Source organism: Babylonia areolata, chromosome 30 (assembly GCF_041734735.1).
Source record: "Babylonia areolata isolate BAREFJ2019XMU chromosome 30, ASM4173473v1, whole genome shotgun sequence".
In the NCBI taxonomy this organism is placed as follows: Eukaryota; Metazoa; Mollusca; class Gastropoda; order Neogastropoda; family Buccinidae; genus Babylonia; species Babylonia areolata.
The window spans coordinates 10,464,855-10,487,689 of NC_134905.1; the positions used below are offsets into that span (position 1 = coordinate 10,464,855).

Sequence of the window (22,835 nt, forward strand, 5' to 3'; positions counted from 1 at the left end):
CCCACATGGTTAGTTTTCCCCAAACGGCAAGAACCTCGGGATCGATTTCCGGAATTTCGATAACTTCCGTAAGCGGAAGCTAAAGTTTGACCACCACGATCGAAATTGGAAAATTGGGGTCGCGTCTGAAAGTAACCACGACCACCTCTTGGAAACTGATATCACTTGGGATGGTGCTTACACTTACTTCAAAAACAGAAGTGTAAGACGAGTCTTTCCTCGCAACCGATTTTTCTGGGTGTGCGGTCTTGTACTGGTCAGCGAGACGACACGTTTTCAGCAGAATCAATCGATCTTTCCTTGAGAAAAACAGCCAGATCCTTTGATACACTCTGAAGGATCTGCTCTCTCAAAAGGAGGTCACGAAGTTGAACATATTCCCTCTGAGTGCCGGACAACTCAACCCATCAATCAAACAAGTGACTGATTCGAATGAGAAATGCGGCAAATGACTCGCCTTTTTCTGGTTTGCCTGAACGAAATTTCTCGCGGAACCCTTCATTGGTACATTAATTTTTTTTGGAGTAGTTCCGCTTTTAATTCTTCTCACTTCAGATCCTCTCTCGCGGCAAGTGTATGATACAATGTGAGTGCACTACCTTTAAAAAGGGAAGCTATGAACAGAGTCCACTTATCTTTAGGCCAACCACATGAGTTTGCATGATTTTCAAACCGAAACAGGTACGAGTCAATGTCATCTTTGACTTCATCAAAAGGGCGAAGCTTTGGAATATACGAGCTTTTCGCTATGAGAACCTCTGTGTTCATCGAGTTTCGTTCTGTTGCAGACTGCTGAGAAAGCCTTTTGAGCTCTAACTCGTGATCTATTTCTAGCTTTCTCTGCTCAAGCTCTAGTTCTAACCTTTTTTGTTCTTGCTCTCTTAGAGCCCTCTGCTCTTCTTGCTCTCTCTTTTGTTCTTGCTCTCTAAGACCTATTTCATCTTCTTGCTCTCTCTTTTGTTCTTGCTCTCTAAGAGCTATTTCATCTTGCTCTAATCTCTTTTGTTCTTGCTCTCTAAGAGCTATTTCATATTCTTGCTCTAATCTCTTTTGTTCTTGCTCTCTAAGAGCTATTTCATCTTCTTGCTCTAATCTCTTTCGTTCTTGCTCTCTAAGAGCTATTTCATATTCTTGCTCTAATCTCTTTTGTTCTTGCTCTCTAAGAGCTATTTCATCTTCTTGCTCTAATCTCTTTTGTTCTTGTTCTAATCTCTCTAATCTCTTTTGTTCTTGCTCTCGCTCTGATCTCTTTTGTTCTTGTTCTTGCTCTAATCTCTCTAATCTCTTTTGTTCTTGCTCTCGCTCTGATCTCTTTTGTTCTTGCTCTCGCTTGCTCTCGCTCTGATCTCTTTTGTTCTTGCTCTCGCTCTGATCTCTTTTGTTCTTGTTCTTGTTCTAATCTCTCTAATCTCTTTTGTTCTTGCTCTCGCTCTGATCTCTTTTGTTCTTGTTCTTGCTCTAATCTCTCTAATCTCTTTTGTTCTTGCTCTCGCTCTGATCTCTTGTTCTTGTTCTAATCTCTCTAATCTCTTTTGTTCTTGCCCTCGCTCTGATCTCTTTTGTTCTTGCTCTCGCTCTCTTGTTCTTGCTCTCGAAGAGCCCTCTTCTTGCTCTTGCTCAAGCTTTTTCTGTTCCATCTCTCGAGCAACTCTGTCTTCTCTCTCCTGACATTGATTAACATACCCTCTCAGTTTTTCATCAGATAGTCCAAGGGTTTTTCCTTGAGAGAGGTACTTATCAAAATCATCCATGGCTGCGTCCCCAAATACAGTCTTTTAGTAATGGAAACTCAGCGTTCTAAGATCGAATAAAAGGATACAGGAAATTAAAACGTAACAAACTTTCAGTCCGAAAAAATGCAATTCACAAAAATAGGCAATCCTTTCCAGGACTGTCAATGCCAAGAAATTTACAAGTATGTTCTAAAATAATTTCTTAAAATGTATACAATATATATATATCTACATATATATGTGTGTGTGTGTGTGTGATAAAAAAGGAACACTTAGCTTTCGGAGCTCTGATGCTCCTTCAGTAGCCATTTTTATTTGCTAATGATGTCAAGCTAATGATGTTGAAGCAGCACACGGACGCCGGACAACGTTTAAAACATTTAATAACAAAACTAAAACATTCTCAAATCAACTTCGCTAAAACAGTCGTTGAACAACGTGGTCATAGCAACGCTTCCGGTATCAAATACAATTGACTAAAAACCCAAATCGCATGCGACGTTATGTCATTAGGTAAGTCGCATTAGGTAAGTGCTACAGGGCTCCCCCCAGAACGGCGCACTGCGTTGAATGCAAACGTACCAAAATAAAACAAGTAATATAATGGATAGACTCGCTAACAACTGTCCAATATCATTTGGAAGGTATAAGCTTGGTTGAGTTTTTGAGGTATCATTAATAAGGGGAACAAGAAAATGTCTGTTCGACCTGTTCTATGTTGTAATGTTCAGACTCGGCTGAGTCGGTAAAATGTTCGATATTTCTTTGGCTTCTGCACCAGTCTTCCTGTGCGAGTTGTAACTTGTGGTGCCGGAGCATCTGACAAAGGATACTGGGTAGGTGCTGGAATGTTGCCTTGTGCATCATCAGATCTGGTAGCGCGATCAGATCCGGCAGCATCACCCGTTTTGGCAGTGCGATCTTCCTGAGGAGCATGAGGGTCCTGTGGTTCAGACACACAGGAATCCTGATTGGTTTTGGGAAAAGTTTGTGGGGAATAAGCAGGCTTGAGTCGATCCAGTGACACGCGAACAGCCTTTCCATCTTTGAAAATGTCAAAGTGTTTTTCAGCACGGGTCAATACAGGGAAAGGTCCATCGTAAGGTCTCACTAATGGGCCCTTGTGTGCGTCATGTCTAAGGTACACCTGATCCGCTGACTGCAAGTTTTTGGGAATGTACGACGCTGATGATCTATGGTGGGAAGGGGGGGGAGGGGAAAGTTTTCTAAGTTTTTCTTGCAGTTCTTGGACGAAAGTACTGGAAGGGAACACTTTGTCTGCACATGGGGGTGGAAGGAAATCGCCAGGCACTCGGAGGTTTGTGCCATAAGTTAAGAGAACAGGAGCAGCATCAAGATCTTCTTTCCACGTTGTCCGGATGCCAAGCATCACGATCGGTAGTTCATCCATCCAGCGTGGTCCATTGAGGTGAGCTTTGAGAGCAGCTTTGAGGCTGCGATGAAACCTTTCCACCATGCCGTTGGCCTGGGGGTGGTATGCTGTGATAGTTTGGGGTTTAATTCCGAGCACCATATTCAGCTCTCGCCACAACGCACTGGTGAACTGACGGCCTTGGTCTGAAGTAATTGTGTTTGGGACCCCGAATCGCGCGATCCAAGTACGCAATAAGGCTTTGGCACAGGTAACAGCTTCTGCGTTGGGGAGAGGGATAGCTTCTGGCCATCTTGTGAATCTGTCCACGATGGTAAGCAGATAATTGCAGCCTTCTGATGAAGGGAGGGGTCCCACAAGGTCCACGTGTATGTCACCAAAGCGTCTATCAGGGGGGTCAAAAGAGGACAGTGGAGTTTTGGTATGGCGGCCAATTTTGCTAGCCTGACATTCATGACAAGCCCTGACCATGTTCTTCACATCCTTTTTGAGTCCGGGCCAGATGTAGCGTGCTGAGATAGCGCGGGTGGTGGGTTTGGGTCCAGGGTGAGATAGGTTGTGCAAAACATTAAATACAGTTTTTGTCCATGCTGGAGGCACCACCGGCCGGGGGTGGCCAGTAGAAACATCACACAGAATTTGGGTGCCATCCAGAGTGATGTCCTTTAGTTGTAGAGATCCTGGTTTGGAGCGTAAGTCTGCAACGTTGGGATCGGTTTGCTGTGCCACTGCCATTTGAGCAAGATCTACAGCAGGGATTGATGATGTGCTAGCAATCAGTGGCTCCTGGTCAGGCACAGGTGCCCTGGAGAGTGTATCAGGTACAATGTTGTCTGACCCACTGATGTGTCTGATGTCAGTTGTGAACTCGGCTATGTAGCAAAGCTGACGTTCTTGGCGAGGGGATCTGTCAGTGTTGCTTGTCAGGGCATGAGTTAGTGGTTTATGGTCTGTGAGCACCGTAAATGTTTTTCCTTCCAGGAAGTAGCGGAAATGCTGGATTGCACTGTAGATGGCCAACAGTTCACGGTCAAACGTTGAGTAACGTTGTTGGGTTGGTGTGAGCTTCCTTGAGAAGAATGCAATGGGTTTCCAGGCACCATTCTGCTGTTGTGACAGTTCGGCTCCTATGGCAGTGTCTGATGCATCCACCGAAAGTTTTGTTTCAGATTGTGGGTCGGGGTGATGAAGCATAACAACAGAAGCCAGTGCTGATTTGGCCTCCTGGAATGCAGCTTGACATTCAGGTGTCCATGTGAATTTCTTGGGTTTACCTTTGAGAGCCTCAGTCAGAGGTGCAAGGCGCTTTGCGATGCCTGGAAGAAATCTGTGGTAGAAATTCATCATTCCAGAAAACGTTCAAGAGCTTTCTTATCAGAAGGTGTGGGAAGATCGACAATTGCGCTAACTTTTTCTGGCAGGGGTTCAATCCCGGCTGCTGAGACTAAATGTCCAAGGAAATGCAGGGAAGATTGACCAAAAACGCATTTCTTGATATTGACCACTAAACCGTTGGAGGTGAGTAGGCTGAAAATGGTGCGTAGATCGGCCTCATGTTGTTCGGGTGAATCACTTGCAACAAGAATGTCATCGAGATACACAAAACAGCAATCTAGGTCCTTCAAAACACCATCCATGAGGCGTTGAAACGCCTGAGCTGCATTTTTCAGACCGAACGGCATTTTCAGAAACTCATACAGGCCGAATGGGGTGATGACTGCTGTTTTTGGAATATCCTGTGGTGCAACTGGGATTTGGTTGTAGCCGCGAACAAGGTCAATTTTGGAAAAAATTATTTTTCCAGCAAGGTTGGCATTCAGGTCCTGGATGTGGGGAAGGGCGTAGCGGTCATCTCTAGTTATATCATTGAGTCGACGATAATCTCCGCAGGGACGCCAGCAGCCATTGCTTTTCTTCACCATGTGCAGTGGTGATGACCAAGGGGAAGATGAACGGCGGACGATACCTAGGTGCTCCATTTCATCAAACTCTGCCTTAGCAGCTGTCAATTTCTCATGGTCGAGGCGACGTGCACGTGCATGCACAGGGGAACCAGTAGTGGGGATGTAGTGGAGTACACCATGCTTGTTTTCTGTGAAGGAATGAATCTTGTGTATGCCTCTTCCTGCTTGCGAGCGTGCCAGTCGTCCAGGAATCACCAGATCTCCATCCAGGGACACCAGACGTCTGTTGGTAAGATCAATAGCCAGTCTTTGGGTAGCAAAAAAGTCTGCGCCTAGGATTGGCTGAGTCACATCTGCGATCCAAAACTTTTGAACAAACGATGCACCCTGGCCTAATTGTAATGGGATATTCCTTTTTCCATAAGTAGGAATGGCTGAGCCGTTGGCAGCAATCAAACTGGGTCCTCGAGTCTTTTTGCGTTCTACGACACTTGCAGGGAAAACAGATTCCTCAGCCCCCGTGTCAACCAGAAAACTGCGTCCTGACAAAACATCTGCTACCATGATTGTGTTAATGTTGACTGAGGTAGCTGTTGAAAAGTCCTGAGATTCGGTGGAGCTAATGTTAGCAGCCTGTTTTTGATCTCTTTTCCACTTAGGTTGTTGTGGGGCCATTGCACAGGGTCGTCCACAAACCTTGTTTTCGCAGCGTCTCGCTTCAGTTCCGAATCGTGCGTGGTACTTGCACAAAGTGAAAGGATTTGAAGCAGCAGTGCTAGAATAATTCTTTGGTGGTCGATTAGATGTAGCTGCCACAAATGCAGGAGTTGGAAGATCCACTTCCAAAATGTGGTCAGCCTTTTCGGCCAGAACCTCAAGATCTTCGTTTGGAGACTGGGCAAGAATCTTTCGGACTTCTGGTGGCAGTTGATTCAGAAAAAGAGTTCTGAAGAGAGTCTCTGGGTTGGAATTCATCGTTTGCATGTACTGTAATAATTCTGACGGTCGTTTGTCTCCCAGACCTTGCATTTGCAGAAGGGCAGTATCTTTCTGTAGTTGTGTGGATTCAAAAGCTTTGAGTAGAGCCGCCTTGAGCGTTTCATATTTTTGGGTGTCTGGGGGGCGTTCAATTACCGCTTGTACGCGCCTGGATGTATCTGAGTCGAGAAGTTGTACCACATGATGAAATTTTGTCAAATCATTCGTGATGGGAGGTGTGTGGGTAGCAAAAACAGCTTCCAAACGAAGAAACCATGCTGATGCATTGGTTGTCCAAAAGGGGGGTGCTTTGAAGGCGACAGCTGCCACAAGTGGTTGAGGAGGAAATTTTTCTGTCTGAGATAAAGTATGTTGCCGGATGGCGTCTGCAAGTTGTGTAATTGCTTCTGTTGTCATCGACATGATTGTAATTTGTATGAGTTTGTGAGTATACGAGTGGTCGTAGCTGGTATTAGCTGGTCACTATTAGATTCTACTCACGTCGGGGTCACCAATGAAGCAGCACACGGACGCCGGACAACATTTAAAACATTTAATAACAAAACTAAAACATTCTCAAATCAACTTCGCTAAAACAGTCGTTGAACAACGTGGTCATAGCAACGCTTCCGGTATCAAATACAATTGACTAAAAACCCAAATCGCATGCGACGTTATGTCATTAGGTAAGTCGCATTAGGTAAGTGCTACAATGTCAATAGTTGACGTAGTTGACGTCACGGAACACGTCACAGCTAACAGAAAGAAGTATGAAAAACGTCACGGCACACGGCACAGGTAAAAGAATGAAAAAAAACCGTCACGACACTCAGAGAAAAGAAAGAAGAATGAAAAAAACGTCACGGCACACGAGAGGGAGAGAGGGAGGGAGAAAGGGAGAGAGGTTGGTACTGGGTTGAAGAGGGAGAGAGGTTGAGAAGGAGGGAGGGAGAGGGGGGGAGAGAGGGAGGGAGAGAGGGAAAGAGGGAGAGAGGGAGGGAGAGAGGGAAAGAGGGAGAGAGGGAGGGAGAGAGGGAAAGAGGGGGAAGGAGGGAGGGAAGGCGAGAGGGAGAGAGGGAGGGAGAGAAAGGGGAGGGAGAGAAAGGGGAGGGAGAGAAGGAGGGAGGGTGGGAGAGATTCAGATTCAGATGTTTATTCAGATAAAGGCCTTGGCCCCATACTGAAGGGGCTAATACAAAGGAACATAATACATAATTTTCATTAACAAAGGTAACAGTTAACAGACATAAGGTCTGCAAACGAATATTAAGAGACTGCAGTGCGCAGCCTCTTGCTTGCTTCATAAATATACATAGCTAAATTAAAAAGAAGTCTCATTTCTTGTTGACAACAACATATTCAGCCTAAAATGACATGGTTCTGCATAATACTTCGAATTAATTAATTTCACTCTGAGATCATGAAAAGCAGGGCAACAAAACAAAAAATGGGGAGGAGGGGGGGGGGGGGAGAGAGAGAGGGGGAGAGGGAGGCAGCTGAAATATCCAGGACAGGTGAGTGTTTTTCGACTCGAGTCAAAGAATCGTCTTTCCTCCAGGTATTCAACAGGGCCACTACTGATGCAGGAAGGCGAGGGACAGATTCCTGAAGAGGCAACCAACCGCCCCAAAGGGATTAGCCAAAAACGTTCAAACCATTAGGGTAGTTGGTGCGCAGCTTCCACCTCCAGAATCTCTCCCCTTCCTGATCTCAGGATTTTCTGAGTGGACTTGTTCTATAACAGTGCACTTCATGTCTTCGACACTGATCTGACTGCCCGCCGGAAGTGACTTGCAACTAGGGGAAGTTTGTTCTCGTCTTCAGTAGTACACCGAATGTTGTACCTGTGGTTGTAGAACTTCTTCCGAACAGACATTTCTGTCTCCCCCACATACTGTTGCGCTCTGCATTTTTCACAGTCTATCAGGTATACAATATTGGAGGACTTGCAAGTGACGCCGTCTCTGATCTGGAATGTTTCCCCAGTCACAACGCTCTCAAAAGTTGTGGTTTCTTTGAGGTGACTCAACCCCCACACTTGTAACAGCCTTTGTTCTCCCCCACAGTCACAGCAGTTTTGGGCAGCTTTGATGGCATCAACATGTCCCTGGTGTTCTTACAGTTCCTTTCCCCAACAATGGGAGGTTCTGGAACAGCCTCCATCCTGTTGCTGATGTGAAGAACTGGCATGTACATCTTCAGCCAGTGTGACGAGGGTGGATTCCTGGGATTGTGTCTGATCACAAACGGCACTCTGGTCATACTGGTTTTGTCCTTGTATTCCAAAGTGGCGACACGTTTTGGGAACACTGCACTGATAGCATCATCTATCAGTTTGGCTGGGTATCCCCTTTTCCTCAATTTGCATTTGAGATCCTGACATGTTCGTTTGAAATCTTTTTCCTCCAAGCAGATTCGTCTACAGCGAAGGCACTGGCTGTACGGTATGCTCTGAACGCAGTGGTGTGGGTGACATGAGCTGAAGGGTAGGATCATGGATGCATCTGTGTCTTTGATGTGCAGATCTGTCGTCAATGTACCATCTTCTGTTATGCTCATGCTCACGTCAAGGAATGGCATGTCCTTTCTCCCAACGCTTGCAGTGAACTTTATCGTGGGATGCTGTTCGTTCAGCCACATGATGAATCTGTGCAGTTCATCCTCTCCATGCAGCCAGAGCATGATCACATCGTCAATGAAACTCTTCCAGGTATCTGATTCGATGTTCCATGGACAAGTGCTGATGAACATCTTCTCCAACCACCCCATGAAGATGTTCGCTATGGATGGCGCCATGGGGGTACCCATGGCAGTACCGAACACCTGGTGGTAGATTTTGTCATTGAAACTGAAGACGTTTTTTAGAATGTGATCAATTTCTCTCAGAATCACTCCAATTGGTGGGCAGTCTGGTGCAAAATGATACAATGTAGTGAGCACGCCAAATGATTCCCAAACTAGTTCACCAACGAAGAAAGATTCTGAAGTGTCATATCAAATGAAAAACTGAAAATCAGAGACATTTTCCTTTTTCAGAGGATAACAGTGTGGTTGAATAATTATAAATATTTGGAAATAATTCTAAAGTCACATGTCAAAATCCGAAAGAATAATGACAATGATTTCCAAATGTGACTCAAAACGTGCTGTTGTAAATACTAACCTATTGTAGTTCAACCACTCAGCAAATTAAGTGGAAAAACAAGAAAGTGTACACACTGAAAAATAGTGGAAATCTTGGCAGAAATACAGGAAAAGAAATACAAAGTCACAATACAAGTACACAATTTTTATACAATATTACATATGATTTTTTTCATTGGTTTCTTTTTACGACTGTTGTCAGTTGGTGCTTCCCAAACATCTTTCGGTGGGCGATTTTTCAGCCAAACACCTTCGTCCAAAAACAGGCCAGGCGCTGAGGATCCTGAAACATCCTCAGAACCTAAATGTAGTTAAATCGAACAACTAGTAAAAATAGCACTCACATGACATGCGTCGCCATTCTCGTTTTACTGAACCAGTGTTCAGAAACGTAAATGAAAATAATACATCGAAATTCACAAAATTTAGATTAAACGATGTCACCGAATTTCTCATCATCAAACTCGAAATTATTGACTCACCAGTACTTCAAAATCAGCTTCCCTGAACCTCCACAGTTAGGCTATGTCTCACATTCTCTCTCAGAATGGTAATTGTCTGTTCTATGACTCTCAGACCCCAGGTCTATTTTTTCCCAGGTCACTCCTGTGACCAGTTCAGCTGTGCGCAGAGAGGGAAGTGGCAGGAATTTTGATGCACTTCACAACACAACAACTCGTGAACACATAATCACCTCAGCGCCGAAAGGCATGCATCACGAGCCTTTCTCCAAATATCAAGTTCAAATTATTACAGTAACACAGCCACACCATACAGGAAATCTGACCTTTACAATAAGCACATTATGACAACCATCTTGGTGTCAATGGCTCTGTAAGCAGACTGGTGTTGATCATTGTAAGGAACAGTGCAAGACAGAATGTATTTGAGAATTATGCATTCAAAGCATTTCATCACAATAGGGGTAAGGGCAATAGGGCGATAGTCGTTCAAGGAAGCAGGTCTTTTGTTTTTTTGGACATGGTGGATGATTGATTTTTCCATAATTCAAGAACAGATGAAGAGGATGCTAAACACACCACATAACTGTGAGGCCATTCCATTCCATTCATTCTCCTGCCCGGGATGGGCGTAGAGGAGACATGAGGGACGATTCCGTAGTCAGACGACGCCATCCGGTTCTATCTTCTGCCTGTCGTATCAGCGTAGCGCTATCCATATTGGTCCATTCCTTGATGTTGTCCATCCAGCATTTGGCTTGCCTCCCTCTTCGCCTACCACCCTCTAGCGTTCCCTGTAGAACTGTCTTTTGCAGTCAATTGTGGCGTGTCACATGCCCGAACCATGACAGCTTCCTCCTTTTGACCACTGCTAAGAGTGGTTCCAGTGGACCCACTAGCATAGTTATTTGGCTCTTGACAAAGTCATTGGTCTTTCTGTCCTTCCATGAGATTCCAAGCAATCGTCTGAAGCATTTTGTCTCAAACGTCTGGACTTTCCTAGTAGTCTCTGCTGTTAAAGTCCAACTTTGACATCCATACAGCAGTATGGATAGCACCAGGGATCGGTACAGTTTGATCTTTGTTGGAAAGCTGATCTCTCTGCTCTTCCAAATCTTGCTGAGCTTAGCCATTGCTGATGTTGCGATCGCTATCCTAATCTTTATTTCAGTTGTTGAGCGACCGTCGTTTGTGAGGGTGGAGCCGAGATATTTGAAAGCATCCACTTCTTCAAGTTGTTGTCCGTTCATGAAGATTTGAGCTTGGGTGTTGGTTGAGTTGTTTACCAACACTTTGCTTTTCTCGGTGCTCACTTCCATTCCGTATGCACCTGCTCTTCCTTCTAGTCTCTTGGTGAGGTCTTGTAGTTCTTTGTTGCTGCCTCCTAGTAGATCTATGTCATCTGCGAATCTCAAGTTGTTGATGATTCTTCCTCCTATGGAGATGGTAGAGTGGAAGTCATGGAGGGTTTCGCGCATGATGTTTTCTAGGAAAAGGTTGAATAGTACTGGGGAGAGCAGGCAACCCTGAAAAGACGACCACTGATCTCATCTGGGCCAGTTGCTTTTTACACATGCAATTTTTTGAATAAAGATTCAGCAACACAGGGGTCAACAAGAACATCATTTTCATCTTTGAAGGCACTCTTTTGAAGGTCAGCAGTTACTTTTTCTAAGTCCTTTTTCAAGTCATCACGTTCAAAGCGACGATAAAACTTCTTGAGTTTTTCTGAAAAAAATGTTTCTGTTCATCAAGCTGCATTGGCGATGCAGACGGCTGCATCTTGCACTGTCCGGAAATTGATTTACGTCCTTTCCATGCATCAGCCATACTTCCTCTTTCAAACTGCCTTTCTTCCTTTTCCTTGTATGCGTGCTTGGATTCCTTTATTTCTTTCTTTTTTTTAATTCTTTTTTTTTTACTTGTTTTGCACAGATTTCTTCAAAGTTCCATCGCCGCTCTGAAAAGCGATTTTCTTTTCATTCAAAGTAGATTTGACGACCTTTGATACCCAGGGCTTGTTGTTAGGGAAAATCTTGATGGTTTGAGAATAATCATGTCTTCATAAAAAGCAACATTAGCTGATACAACATCAACGCCTACCTGTCAGAGCCTTTCCTACATGAAGTCAGACTGAATCACATGCGCGCGCGCGCGCGAACGCACGCACGCACACACACACACACACACACACACACACACACACACACACATATATATATATATATATATATATATATATATATATATATATATACACGCTCAATAAGATGGGAGCTGGAAAGTGGAGCGGAATGGGAGACATACAGAAACAGACGATACAGGCACAAGAAAAAGACAGAAAGAAAGAAGCAGAGATAGACAGACAGAGTGGCTGAGACACAGAGAAAAAGGCTTTCACACACACACACACACACACACACACACACACACACACACACACTCTTATATTTCAACATTAAAGGAGATAATCAAATCAAATGCAAAAATTTGTCATTTAAACAACATGAAATTTCCAAACACTTTTTGCATATTCGGGTATTTTTATCAAAATTGCTAGACAAGATTTTATTGCCTCAAGTCTTAACTCATCTGGAACAAAATCGTTTACTTAATTCTCACCAGTCTGCTTATAGACGTGGTCATAGCTGCGAAACGGCCCTTCTTAGAATAGTCAATGATTTGCTTTCTGGATTTGGTGATGATAAGATATCTGTTCTCGTTCTTTTATACTTGTCAACAGCCTTTTACACTATCGACCACTCTATCATCTTGAACAGACTCAAAACTTCCTTTGGTATTCGTGACACTGCACTAACATGGATCACGTCTTACCTGTCAGATCGTACACAGAAAGTGTGTGTGTGTAAATGGCTTGAGATATGGTGTCGCACAATGGTCCGTCCTAGGTCCCGTTCTTTTCGTGCGGCTCCTGTGTCAGATGTCATCAGTCATCATGCAATGTCGCATGAGAGTTTTGCTGATGACACTCAACTTTATCAGTCGGCTTCCATAGCTGAAATTGATGCACTGGTAACTCAAACACTGTGTGCATAACTGATCTAAAGGACTGGATGACTCTCAATAAGCTGCAACTACACGACTATGACTGAATTTATGATAGCCTGTCCAAAAACGTTTCGTCAAAACAAAACAAAAAGTTTCCTCACTATCCTGACTGTGTTCTAATCACTAGCACACCTGTTTCACTTTCTCATTCTGTTCGCAGTCTTGGCGTAATCCTAGACCAGTCTCTTTCCTTGCCCTTGAACCTGTACCTCAGGTAGACTCCGGGTTCAAGGTCCCTGGCAACATGGCTGAGAACACAGGTGAAGAAGCGGTTGAAGAAGACGGGAGCCAGAACACATCCTTGCTTGACGCCATCTGTGATGCTGAACGGCTCTGACGCTTCTCCATCAGAGAGTGATTGTCCAGTCATGTCATCATGGAACAGGCGAATCAGGTTCACGAACCTATTCGGACATCCACACTTTGACAGGATTATCCAGAGGGCCTCCCTGTTCACAGTATCGAATGCTTTGGTCCAGTCTATGAAGAGAGTGTAGAGGTCCATGTTCTGCTTGATATATTCCTCTTGTACCTGACGGACTGTAAATATCATGTTGATGGCGCAGCGGCCTGGACGGAATCCACACTGTGCCTCTGGTAGGTTTTCCTCTGGTATGTTGGTGATCAAGCAACTGAGGATGACCCAATCCAAAATCTTCCCAGCAATTGACAGGAGGGAGATACCCTGATAGTTGCCACAGTCAGCTTTTCAGCTCTTATTCTTAAACAGCGAGATGACCGTGGTGTTCCTGGAGTCTTCTTCCTCCCAGATGCTGGTGAGGAGGGCGCGGAAGGCTTCGGGGGCCAGACTTGCTTTCTCAGTTTCGGTAGGCCAGTCTGCGAAAATCCAGAGAAAACGGCAATATGCTGCGGTGTACCTGAGGCGATGGCAGCGTCTCCTTTACCTTGGACTTGAAAAAAAAAATCGTCAATAATCGAGATTTATCAAAATAACATGATTTAAACGGTGTTATCATCTGAAATATAATAATGAATATATCACGCTAAAATACATCACATCTTGTCTTTTAAGTCTTTATTTGAATCCTTTGCCTTCTATGAATCTATCCCTTAAGCCATTGATATACTTATCACACTATCCCCTTCCGTTCCCCCTAACCTCCCCAGCCGGCGCGCCCAGACCCCCACACCCTTCCCATGCGTTTGTACAATGGCCGGAGGTGTACACCATTTGACTCTCTCTCTCTCTCTCTCTCTCCTCTCTCTCTCCACACCATCCAACTCACCGCTCAGACCGGCTCCTACCACCACCACGTCCACCTCGGTTGATTCCTGCTTGGTCGTCGCCATACTGTCTGTCTCTTCCTTCCTTTCGCCCTTCTCTTGCCTTCTTCGTTCCCTGTGTGCTTCAGTTGATCAGGCCACAGCACAGCAGTAGGTCAAACACACAACAGCTGCCGGCGCTTGTTTTATCTCTGTCCTGCAAAATGCATCGTGTTTTAGGCCTCACCGCGTGTGTGTGTGTGGGGGGAGGGGGGGGGGGGGGGCGGAGGGGGGGAGTAGGGGTGCATGGGAGAGAGAGAGAGAGAGAGTGTGTAATGTGGGAGCTGGGAAATGTACAAGCATGTGTGTGTGTGTGTGTGTGTGTGTGTGTGTTCTGTTCCGTTGTATCACAATCATCACTGTTTAGGTTGTTTAATTCGGACAAGCCATACGTTTTAGGCACATTTTGAATAACCATCAATCATTGAGATGTTTTGGAAAAGTTCTTTGTTTTAGCGTTATCACAGGTATGCATTTGTAAATATTTCGAATAAATAGATGAATAAACAAATATATCAGGTAAAATTCTTCATTTTAGCCTTGCCAAAAGCACGAGTTTAGAATTGATTTATTCAGTAATTATATCAATTCCTTTTATCCATTTCATTAACACATTTTAATCTAACGACATGTCTCTATCAATATTTGGTTGTATTCTTTGTTCTTTCACTATTTACCCATACTGGATCCGAAATACAATATTTTACCATTAACTCGTAGAAATCGAAAATAATATATTTCAAACTAGTGTCACTTAATCAGTCACTCAGTGTTAAGAATTGTAGGGTATGCAATACATTTCTCACAGCACACGTATTTGTTCTCATTTATTTTGTATTCTAGGTATCTGCAATAAAATTCACCCAACATTCACTGTATGATAATCACATAATATGCAATAAACATTATATTGCATGAATGTGACGTTTCACCTTTTACTCTACATAAACAATCGTGTGATGTGCAATGAATCTCAAACCACACACATTATTTCACCATTCGTTCTATACAACGTTAGAATTGTATGATCAGCAATGAATCTCACACTACATTTTTACCCTCATTTGCCCAGTTTCTCCCAACCCTCCATTCATCCACATCTCCCACCCCTTCTAACCGATAATACTCAGATGTATTCATAAATACTTTAACAAAATGTCTTCAATCACCGATAAGTGTGACGGGACATTAAACAAAATTCCTCCTCACACTACACACATTATTTCACCATTCGTTCTATACAACGTTACAATTGTATGATCAGCAATGAATCTCACACTACACACATTATTTCACCATTCGTTCTATACAACGTTACAATTGTATGATCAGCAATGAGTCTCAAACCACACACATTATTTCACCATTCGTTCTATACAACGTTACAATTGTATGATCAGCAATGAATCTCACACTACACAGGCCACTTACTTTTACCATTTACTCTGTGTTTGCAATTGTATGATATGCAGTCAGTATCATACTATAGATAAACCTACACACTAATGTTTGAAATTCGGGCATTTTGCAAATGAGACTGGAAGGAAAGAGGGTATTTCTGTTTGTGCAGTGGATATGTCCTTCAACGCAAACATGCATTATCTTATGTCACGTCAGCAAACAGTGGCAGTGTAAACAGCCACTGTTATCGGGACGTACACATGACTCCTTCGTCCTTCAAGATGACGCATGCAGCAACATCCTGTTTGAAAACTATCACGTGTTAAACAACCGACAGACAGACAGACACTAACACACACACACACACACACACACACACACACACACAGTGTGACAAAAATCACGCACGCACTCAAACACACGCAGATACCTGCACACACACACACACACACACACACACACACACACACACACACACACACACAGTGTGACAAAAATCACGCACACACTCAAACACACACACACACACACACACACACACACACACACACACACACACACACACACACACACACACACACACACACACACACACACACACACACACACACATTGTGACAAAAATCACGCACACACTCAAACACACGCACATACCTGCACACACACACACACACACACACACACACACACACACACACACTAACACGCCCTCACGCATGCACACAAAATAAAGCTTGTCTATTCTATTTACTTAACAAGGATAAATCATGGATGTTATGTAGAAACAATTAAAACTAAACCAAGCATACACATAAAAGGATTTTCATTCTGTTTATGTCAACACAGGATGATATGGGGAAACAACTGAAACTGATTAGCTTCGCAGTGTAATCAATATTAATTTCTCAGTTTGTCTGTAGTGTAATTAAAATATAATTAGCTTCGCAGTGTAATCAATATTAATTTCTCAGTTTGTCTGTAGTGTAATTAAAATATATCTCTATGTCTGTAGTGAAATTAAAATATATCTATATGTCTGTAGTGAAATTAAAATATATCTATATGTCTGTCAATCTTTCTGCTTGTCTGTCTCTCGGATAAACTTCAGCACCTTTGATAACTGCAACGAAATGTATAAAAAATAAAAATAAAATAAAATAAAGTTTCGGCGATACCTTACCGAATAATATTTTTTCATAGTTTATTCACACACACGCGCGCGCGCACTCACTCACACACACACACACACACACACACACACACACACACACACACACACACACACACACACACACACACACAGAGAGAGAGAGCAAGAGAGAGAGAGAGAGAGAAAACGTCAACAAATCAGCACTGATGTAACAGCAGATCAGTTGAATAATCACTTTGCAACCATTGCTGAATAAATTATTTCAAACGATAGGACCAGAGAAAATGACCCCTGTTTTAAAACAGTATGTTGAATCAAAGAAAATCCATGTACCATATAGTCTTCAACCAGTGAATGTCTTGGATATGAGTCAAAATCTATCACAACTTTTCTTCTTCTTTTTTTTAAGTCTGGCACACGTAATTTGGACGGGTTAGATGGGCGGATATTAAAGCTTTCTTCCTCTGTTATTGTTGATAGTCTGACATATCTTTATAATTTGAGTATCGATAAGAAATGTTTTCCTTCAAAATGCAAGAAGACTAAAGTCATTCCACTGTACAAATCAGGCGATTCTTCTAATCCATTTAATTATAGACCAAGTTCTGTCTTGTCTGCACTGTCTAAACCCATTGAAAAATACTTTCAAAATCTGTATATCCTTATCTCTTTGACAACGAACTAATCCATGAAAACCATAGTCCGGATTCCACAAAAATCATTCTTGTCATACAACCCCTCATACAATTCACTGATAGTCTTCAACATAACACAATGAAAATAGATTTACAGGTATCCTCTTTATAGATTTTGAAAAAGCTTTTGATGTAATCAATCACTCATTGTTACAGCGTAAATTAGAAGTTTATAAATTACCACCAGAGTATACTCACCTTATACAATCTTTTCTTTCTAACAGGAAACAGAGTAAATAATCAATCCTCAAATTTTACATCTATCAAACATGGAGTACCACAGGGATCCATCTTAGGGCCAATTTTATTCTACACTACTGTTAATGACTTTCCTTGTTACAGGAAATGTAAATGCGAAATGTTTGCAGATGACACATCTATACATTCCAGCAATTCAGACGCCTGTAAACTAACTGATGAACTCCAAGTTGATATTCTGAAACTTTATGATTGGACACAATTGAACCACATGTCCTCAAATGCTCAGAAAACGAAGTGTATGTATGTATGTGCCCAACAAAAAGGACAAAGAATGAAACATAACTTCAAACCACTATTGCTAGGCGTCAATAGAATTGAAGAGGTAGATTCACATAAAATTCTGGGTGCCATTATTGACTAAGATCTATCTTGGACTGATCATACGAAGTACTTAGGTAAACGGCTCTACAATAAAATACTTCAGCTAGCAAAAATTAAAAAAAAAGATCCTCAAAATCCATTCACAGAAGCTCCTTTCCTGTGCATTTATTCTGCCAGTAATCGATTATGCGTCAACGTAATGGGACAGTTTTAGCATCACAAACATAAAATTTAATCAAGAGCACTGAAAATAGTATTGTTAAAATCGAGCTCCCTGACCCCTATGGACTATAAACAGCTTAATATACGCCTATTATCTTTTCACACCAGGCTGTTCTTCAACAAAGTTGTTTGCATGCATAATGTTCTGTATGGAAATGCTCCCAAAAAGACTGCAGACACTTTTAAAACTAATGAACACAGACACAGCCACATACTCTGCATACCCAGACCAAGAAACAACATTTACAAATCAAACTTTCTGTATTCTGTTGGAAATTTATGGAATAATCTTCCACTCATTCTAAGATGTATCATGAATAAAAACATGTTTAAGAAAAATCTGAAGAATCACCTCACTGAAAACGATTAGCGGTGATACAAGTCTTGATCTATCAGTTTAATACTTCCTTGATTAATTGTGAAATGTTTTCCATATGTTTGTGCAAGGATTTTGTATCATAAGACCGAATATGTGGATGTGGATGGGATGGGAATGGTGTATTTGTACGCACATAGAAATCTTATTTGGCTTGTATTCTGACCAAAAAATTCTTCTAAAAAATGTTTTAGGTATTGTCCTTTTCGGGGTTTTTTGTTGTTGCTGTTTTTCTTTTTTCTTTTTTGTTGTTGTTGTTGTTTTTTGTTTTGTTTGTTTTTGGTGTTTTTTGTTGTTGTTGTTGTTGTTGTTGTTTTTTGTCGGTTTGGTTTATTCTGTTTTGTTTTTCTCTATACATGCATGTATCATAAAAATGAATTTAAAAAAAAATGTGTTTAAAAAAATTCACGTACCTTCTGGCCCTAACACAACCTTTTTTTTAAACAAACATAGATGCACAACCGGTTTCAGTCTGCACTATACTCTGCCAGTTTCAGTTGACAATGGTTTTCTCAACAACATCCAACAAAAAGGTTTTCTTTCTTCTGGACCCAATCTCTGCCACACACAGACACACACAGACACACACAGTAATAACACACACACACACACACACACACACACACACACACACACACACACACACAACCGATATTCATATGTACACACACGCTTCAGCATTCAGCATGACAAAGTGGTTAACTGCGATTTAAAGGCCTTGGCACGACACATGCGCGCGACCACACACACACACACACACACACACACACAGAGTTAGAGAGAAAAAGAGGGAGAGAGAGAGGGACACACACACACACACACACACACACACACACACACACACACACACACACACACACACACACACACACACACACACACACACACACACACACACACACACACACACACACACACACACACACACACACAGAGGTGGTGAGAAATTATGACTCATAGACACATAAAGAGTGCGAGAAAGAAAGTGTGGCACCGCCGTACAGCCACACAGAGACAGACATAGCCAGCGTGACAGAAACTGAAGAATATGCAAACAGTTGTTGAGTTGTTATCTGTACACACACAAAAACAGACCCCACCCCCCACCCCGACCGGCGATAGGTTGAGTAGAACTGTAATGATTAGGCTTTGAACATCTGGAAGATATACACGATGAGGTTAGATACTACATCTGTCTGTCTGTCTGCACTGACCCATCATTCTCTGTCTGTCTGTCTGTCTGTCTCTCCCTCTCTCTCACTCACACACACACACACGCACGCACGCACGCACGCATGCACGCACACACACACACACACACACACACAAACACACACGGAGAACACACACACAACACACACACACGCGCGCGCGCGCGCGCGCACGCACGCACGCACGCACGCACGCACGCACGCAGAGGCAGAAACACGATTTTCTTCTCTCTTTTTTTCTTTTTAATTGCACTGACGCTTGCTTTTGTTCTTTGTTTAACGCGGACCAGTTTATAGTCAACCAAGCTTTGGATAAGTTTACAAACGCAAACTCCGTCTTGACGTTACAGCGAAATTCTTTAAGCCTCCTTATAAGTAGCTTGTAGTTTTCCTGCTTCCTTCCTTCCTTCCTTCCTTCCTTTCTTTATTCCCCCGTTTTCTTTAAGTGCCGCGTCGCAGTTCTCAAAATCGCAAAAAGAAATAAAATAACATTTTCGAATTTTGCACTCAAACAGCCTGTGTTGATTCTGTTCGCCGAACCGACGGACTTCACAGTCCGTGCGTCCCTGTCAAACTTACACGTGTCTCAGCACACATGATCGGACATTGCTCAAACTTCACAGCGCCATCAATTCCAGAATTACCGGACGAAGTTAGAATTCCGATAATCCCCGAATAATCCTACGATCGCCAAATATTTCAGCGTTAACGCTCCGTTTATCCATTGAATGTATGTTTCCATTGATGTATGTGCCATTGATTCCTTTCTGCGCGTTAATTGAGTGCGTGCTGTAATCAGGACGTTAATTTATCGTTTCTTCCAAAAATCAAGCAACAGTAGCATCCAGATTGTCTGACCTGGTAGATGGGTGGTAAAGGGAGGTAGGAGTGGGGTGGTAAAGGGAGGTAGGAGTGGGGTGGTAAAGGGGAGTGGGGTGGTAAAGCAAGATAGGGGTGAGGTGGTAAAGGGAGGTGGGAGTGGGGTGGTAAAGGGAGGTAGGAGTGGGTTGGTAAAGGGGAGTGGGGTGGTGAAGGAAGATAGGGGTGGGGTGGTAAAGGGAGGCAAGAGTGGGGTGGTAAAGGGAGGTAGGAGTGGGGTGGTAAAGGGAGGTAGGAGTGGAGTGGTAAAGGGGGGTGGGGTGGTAAAGGGAGGTGGGAGTGGAGTGGTAAAGGGGAGTGGGGTGGTAAAGGGGAGTGGGGTGGTAAAGGGAGGTGGGAGTGGGGTGGTAAAGGGAGGTAAGAGTGGGGTGGTAAAGGGAGGTAGGAGTGGGTGGTAAAGGGAGGTAAGAGTGGGTGGTAAAGGGAGGTAGGAGTAGGGTGGTAAAGGGGAGTGGGGTGGTAAAGGGAGGTAGGAGTGGGGTGGTAAAGTAGGAGTGGGGTGGTAAAGGGAGGTAGGAGTGGGGTGGTAAAGTAGGAGTGGGGTGGTAAAGGGAGGTAAGAGTGGGTGGTAAAGGGAGGTAGGAGTAGGGTGGTAAAGGGGAGTGGGTGGTAAAGGGAGGTAGGAGTGGGGTGGTAAAGTAGGAGTGGGGTGGTAAAGGGAGGTAGGAGTGGGTGGTAAAGGGAGGTAGGAGTGGGGTGGTAAAGGGAGGTAGGAGTGGGTGGTAAAGGGAGGTAAGAGTGGGTGGTAAAGGGAGGTAGGAGTGGGGTGGTAAAGGGGAGTGGGGTGGTAAAGGGGAGTGGGGTGGTAAAGGGAGGTGGGAGTCGGGTGATAAAGGGAGGTAAGAGTGGGTGGTAAAGGGACGTAGGAGTGGGGTGGTAAAGGGAGGTAAGAGTGAGGTGGTAAAGGGAGGTAAGAGTGAGGTGGTAAAGGGAGATAAGAGTGAGGTGGTAAAGGGAGGTAAGAGTGAGGTGGTAAAGGGAGGTCACACGTGTTCAGCGCTTGACGTTTAGTTCATCTGAGGAGCGAACTTGACCCTGCATTCAACTCAGGAGGGAAAAGCGCCGCCTAAAAATAACACGCTACCGCCGGAAGGGTTGGAGCTTTAACTTGGAAGAACTGAGAGCACAAAACGCTACGACTTCTCTTTCACGTTGCGCCTCCAGCCGTTATCAGCTGTTGGGAGGGAGAAAGACCAGTGTGCTGTTCCGCGCGATGGCAGCGGCCACAGGGAGAAAACAACACCTCTTCGTTAACTTTTGATAACACACTGCTTGTCAACGCAATCGCTTAATAAATAGTATGGTTTGAAAGAGCACAGTCTTAGCTTTAAAACGATAGGAAACTCAAATGTGAACATCCGATTATTTTTCTCAGGATAACTGTTTGAAAAAAGCAGGTATGCTTACCACCAGTTTGGTAACATGCATTTTGACACATTTTTAACACACTGAATCTAATCTCACATATTTCGCTCAACACAGACAATACATTCCATGCACAGCATTACACATCAGCATGCCTCTCACTAACCTGTGTTGATGGCTGGAAATTCTGAAGGAAGCTGTGGCGTGTTAAAGATCACAACTGTTTTGCAGCTTGTACAAGTACTCCACAGGCACACTGATTCAGTCATTCACGCACATTGAAGAAAACCACAGCCACGTGTATGGGGTGTGGATGGCAGTTTGTTCTGGCGGTTTGTAAGAAAAATTTCTGCTGGTTTGTGTGTGTGTGTGTGTGTGTGTGTGTGTGTGTGTGTGTGTGTGTGTTAAATCTGGAACTGTTAAAATGGTAGTCTTCATCACACAGTCATTGGCAGAGAATATGTGTGCAAGACAGACAGAGGAATAAGAGGAAAGAAACAAAGAAGTGCAAAAAGAAAGAAAATGTCAGAGAGGGGGGCGAGCAGAGAGATGAAAGAAAAAAAGAGTGAGAAAGAGAAAGAAGAAAACATAAATAAGAGATGAAACAGGAAGAATGGGTGATGAGAGAGATTAATGAAAGTAAGAAGGGCGTGGGAAGAGAAAGGGGTGGGGGTGAAGGGGGGTGAGAGAAACAGGAAGAACAAATGAAAGAAATAGGAAAGATAAACAGAAAGGATGACAGAGAGAGAGAGAGAGAAGAGAGAAGAGAAAGAGAGAGAGAATAACAGAAACAAAGAACAACAGGAGATGGGAGGTGAAAAAGAAACAGTGAAATAAAATAAAATAAAAAAAGAAGAAAGAACGAGAGAATGAGATGGAAGAAAACAGGATGAAAGAAAGAAAGGGATGAAGGAGAGAAAGAGAAGGAAGGAAACAGCATGAAAGAAAGAGAGGGAAGAAAACAGAAAGAAAGAGAGGGGAGAAAGCA

The 22,835-nt window shown here is 43.3% G+C and overlaps 1 protein-coding gene across 1 annotated transcript in view; it reads right to left on the minus strand.

Annotated features, from left to right (window-relative positions):
- LOC143275661 (amine oxidase [flavin-containing]-like) overlaps positions 1–19,005 on the minus strand; it is a 109,655-nt gene extending 90,650 nt beyond the window's left edge. The window contains exons 1-2 of the mRNA XM_076579936.1: positions 18,806–19,005; positions 13,930–14,123 (exon numbers count right to left, since the gene is read on the minus strand). Of these exons, the coding sequence (XP_076436051.1) occupies positions 13,930–13,993 (64 nt within the window). The 5' untranslated portion in view covers positions 13,994–14,123; positions 18,806–19,005. The remainder of the gene's footprint in view (positions 1–13,929; positions 14,124–18,805) is intronic.
- Between the last annotated feature and the right edge of the window lie 3,830 nt (positions 19,006–22,835).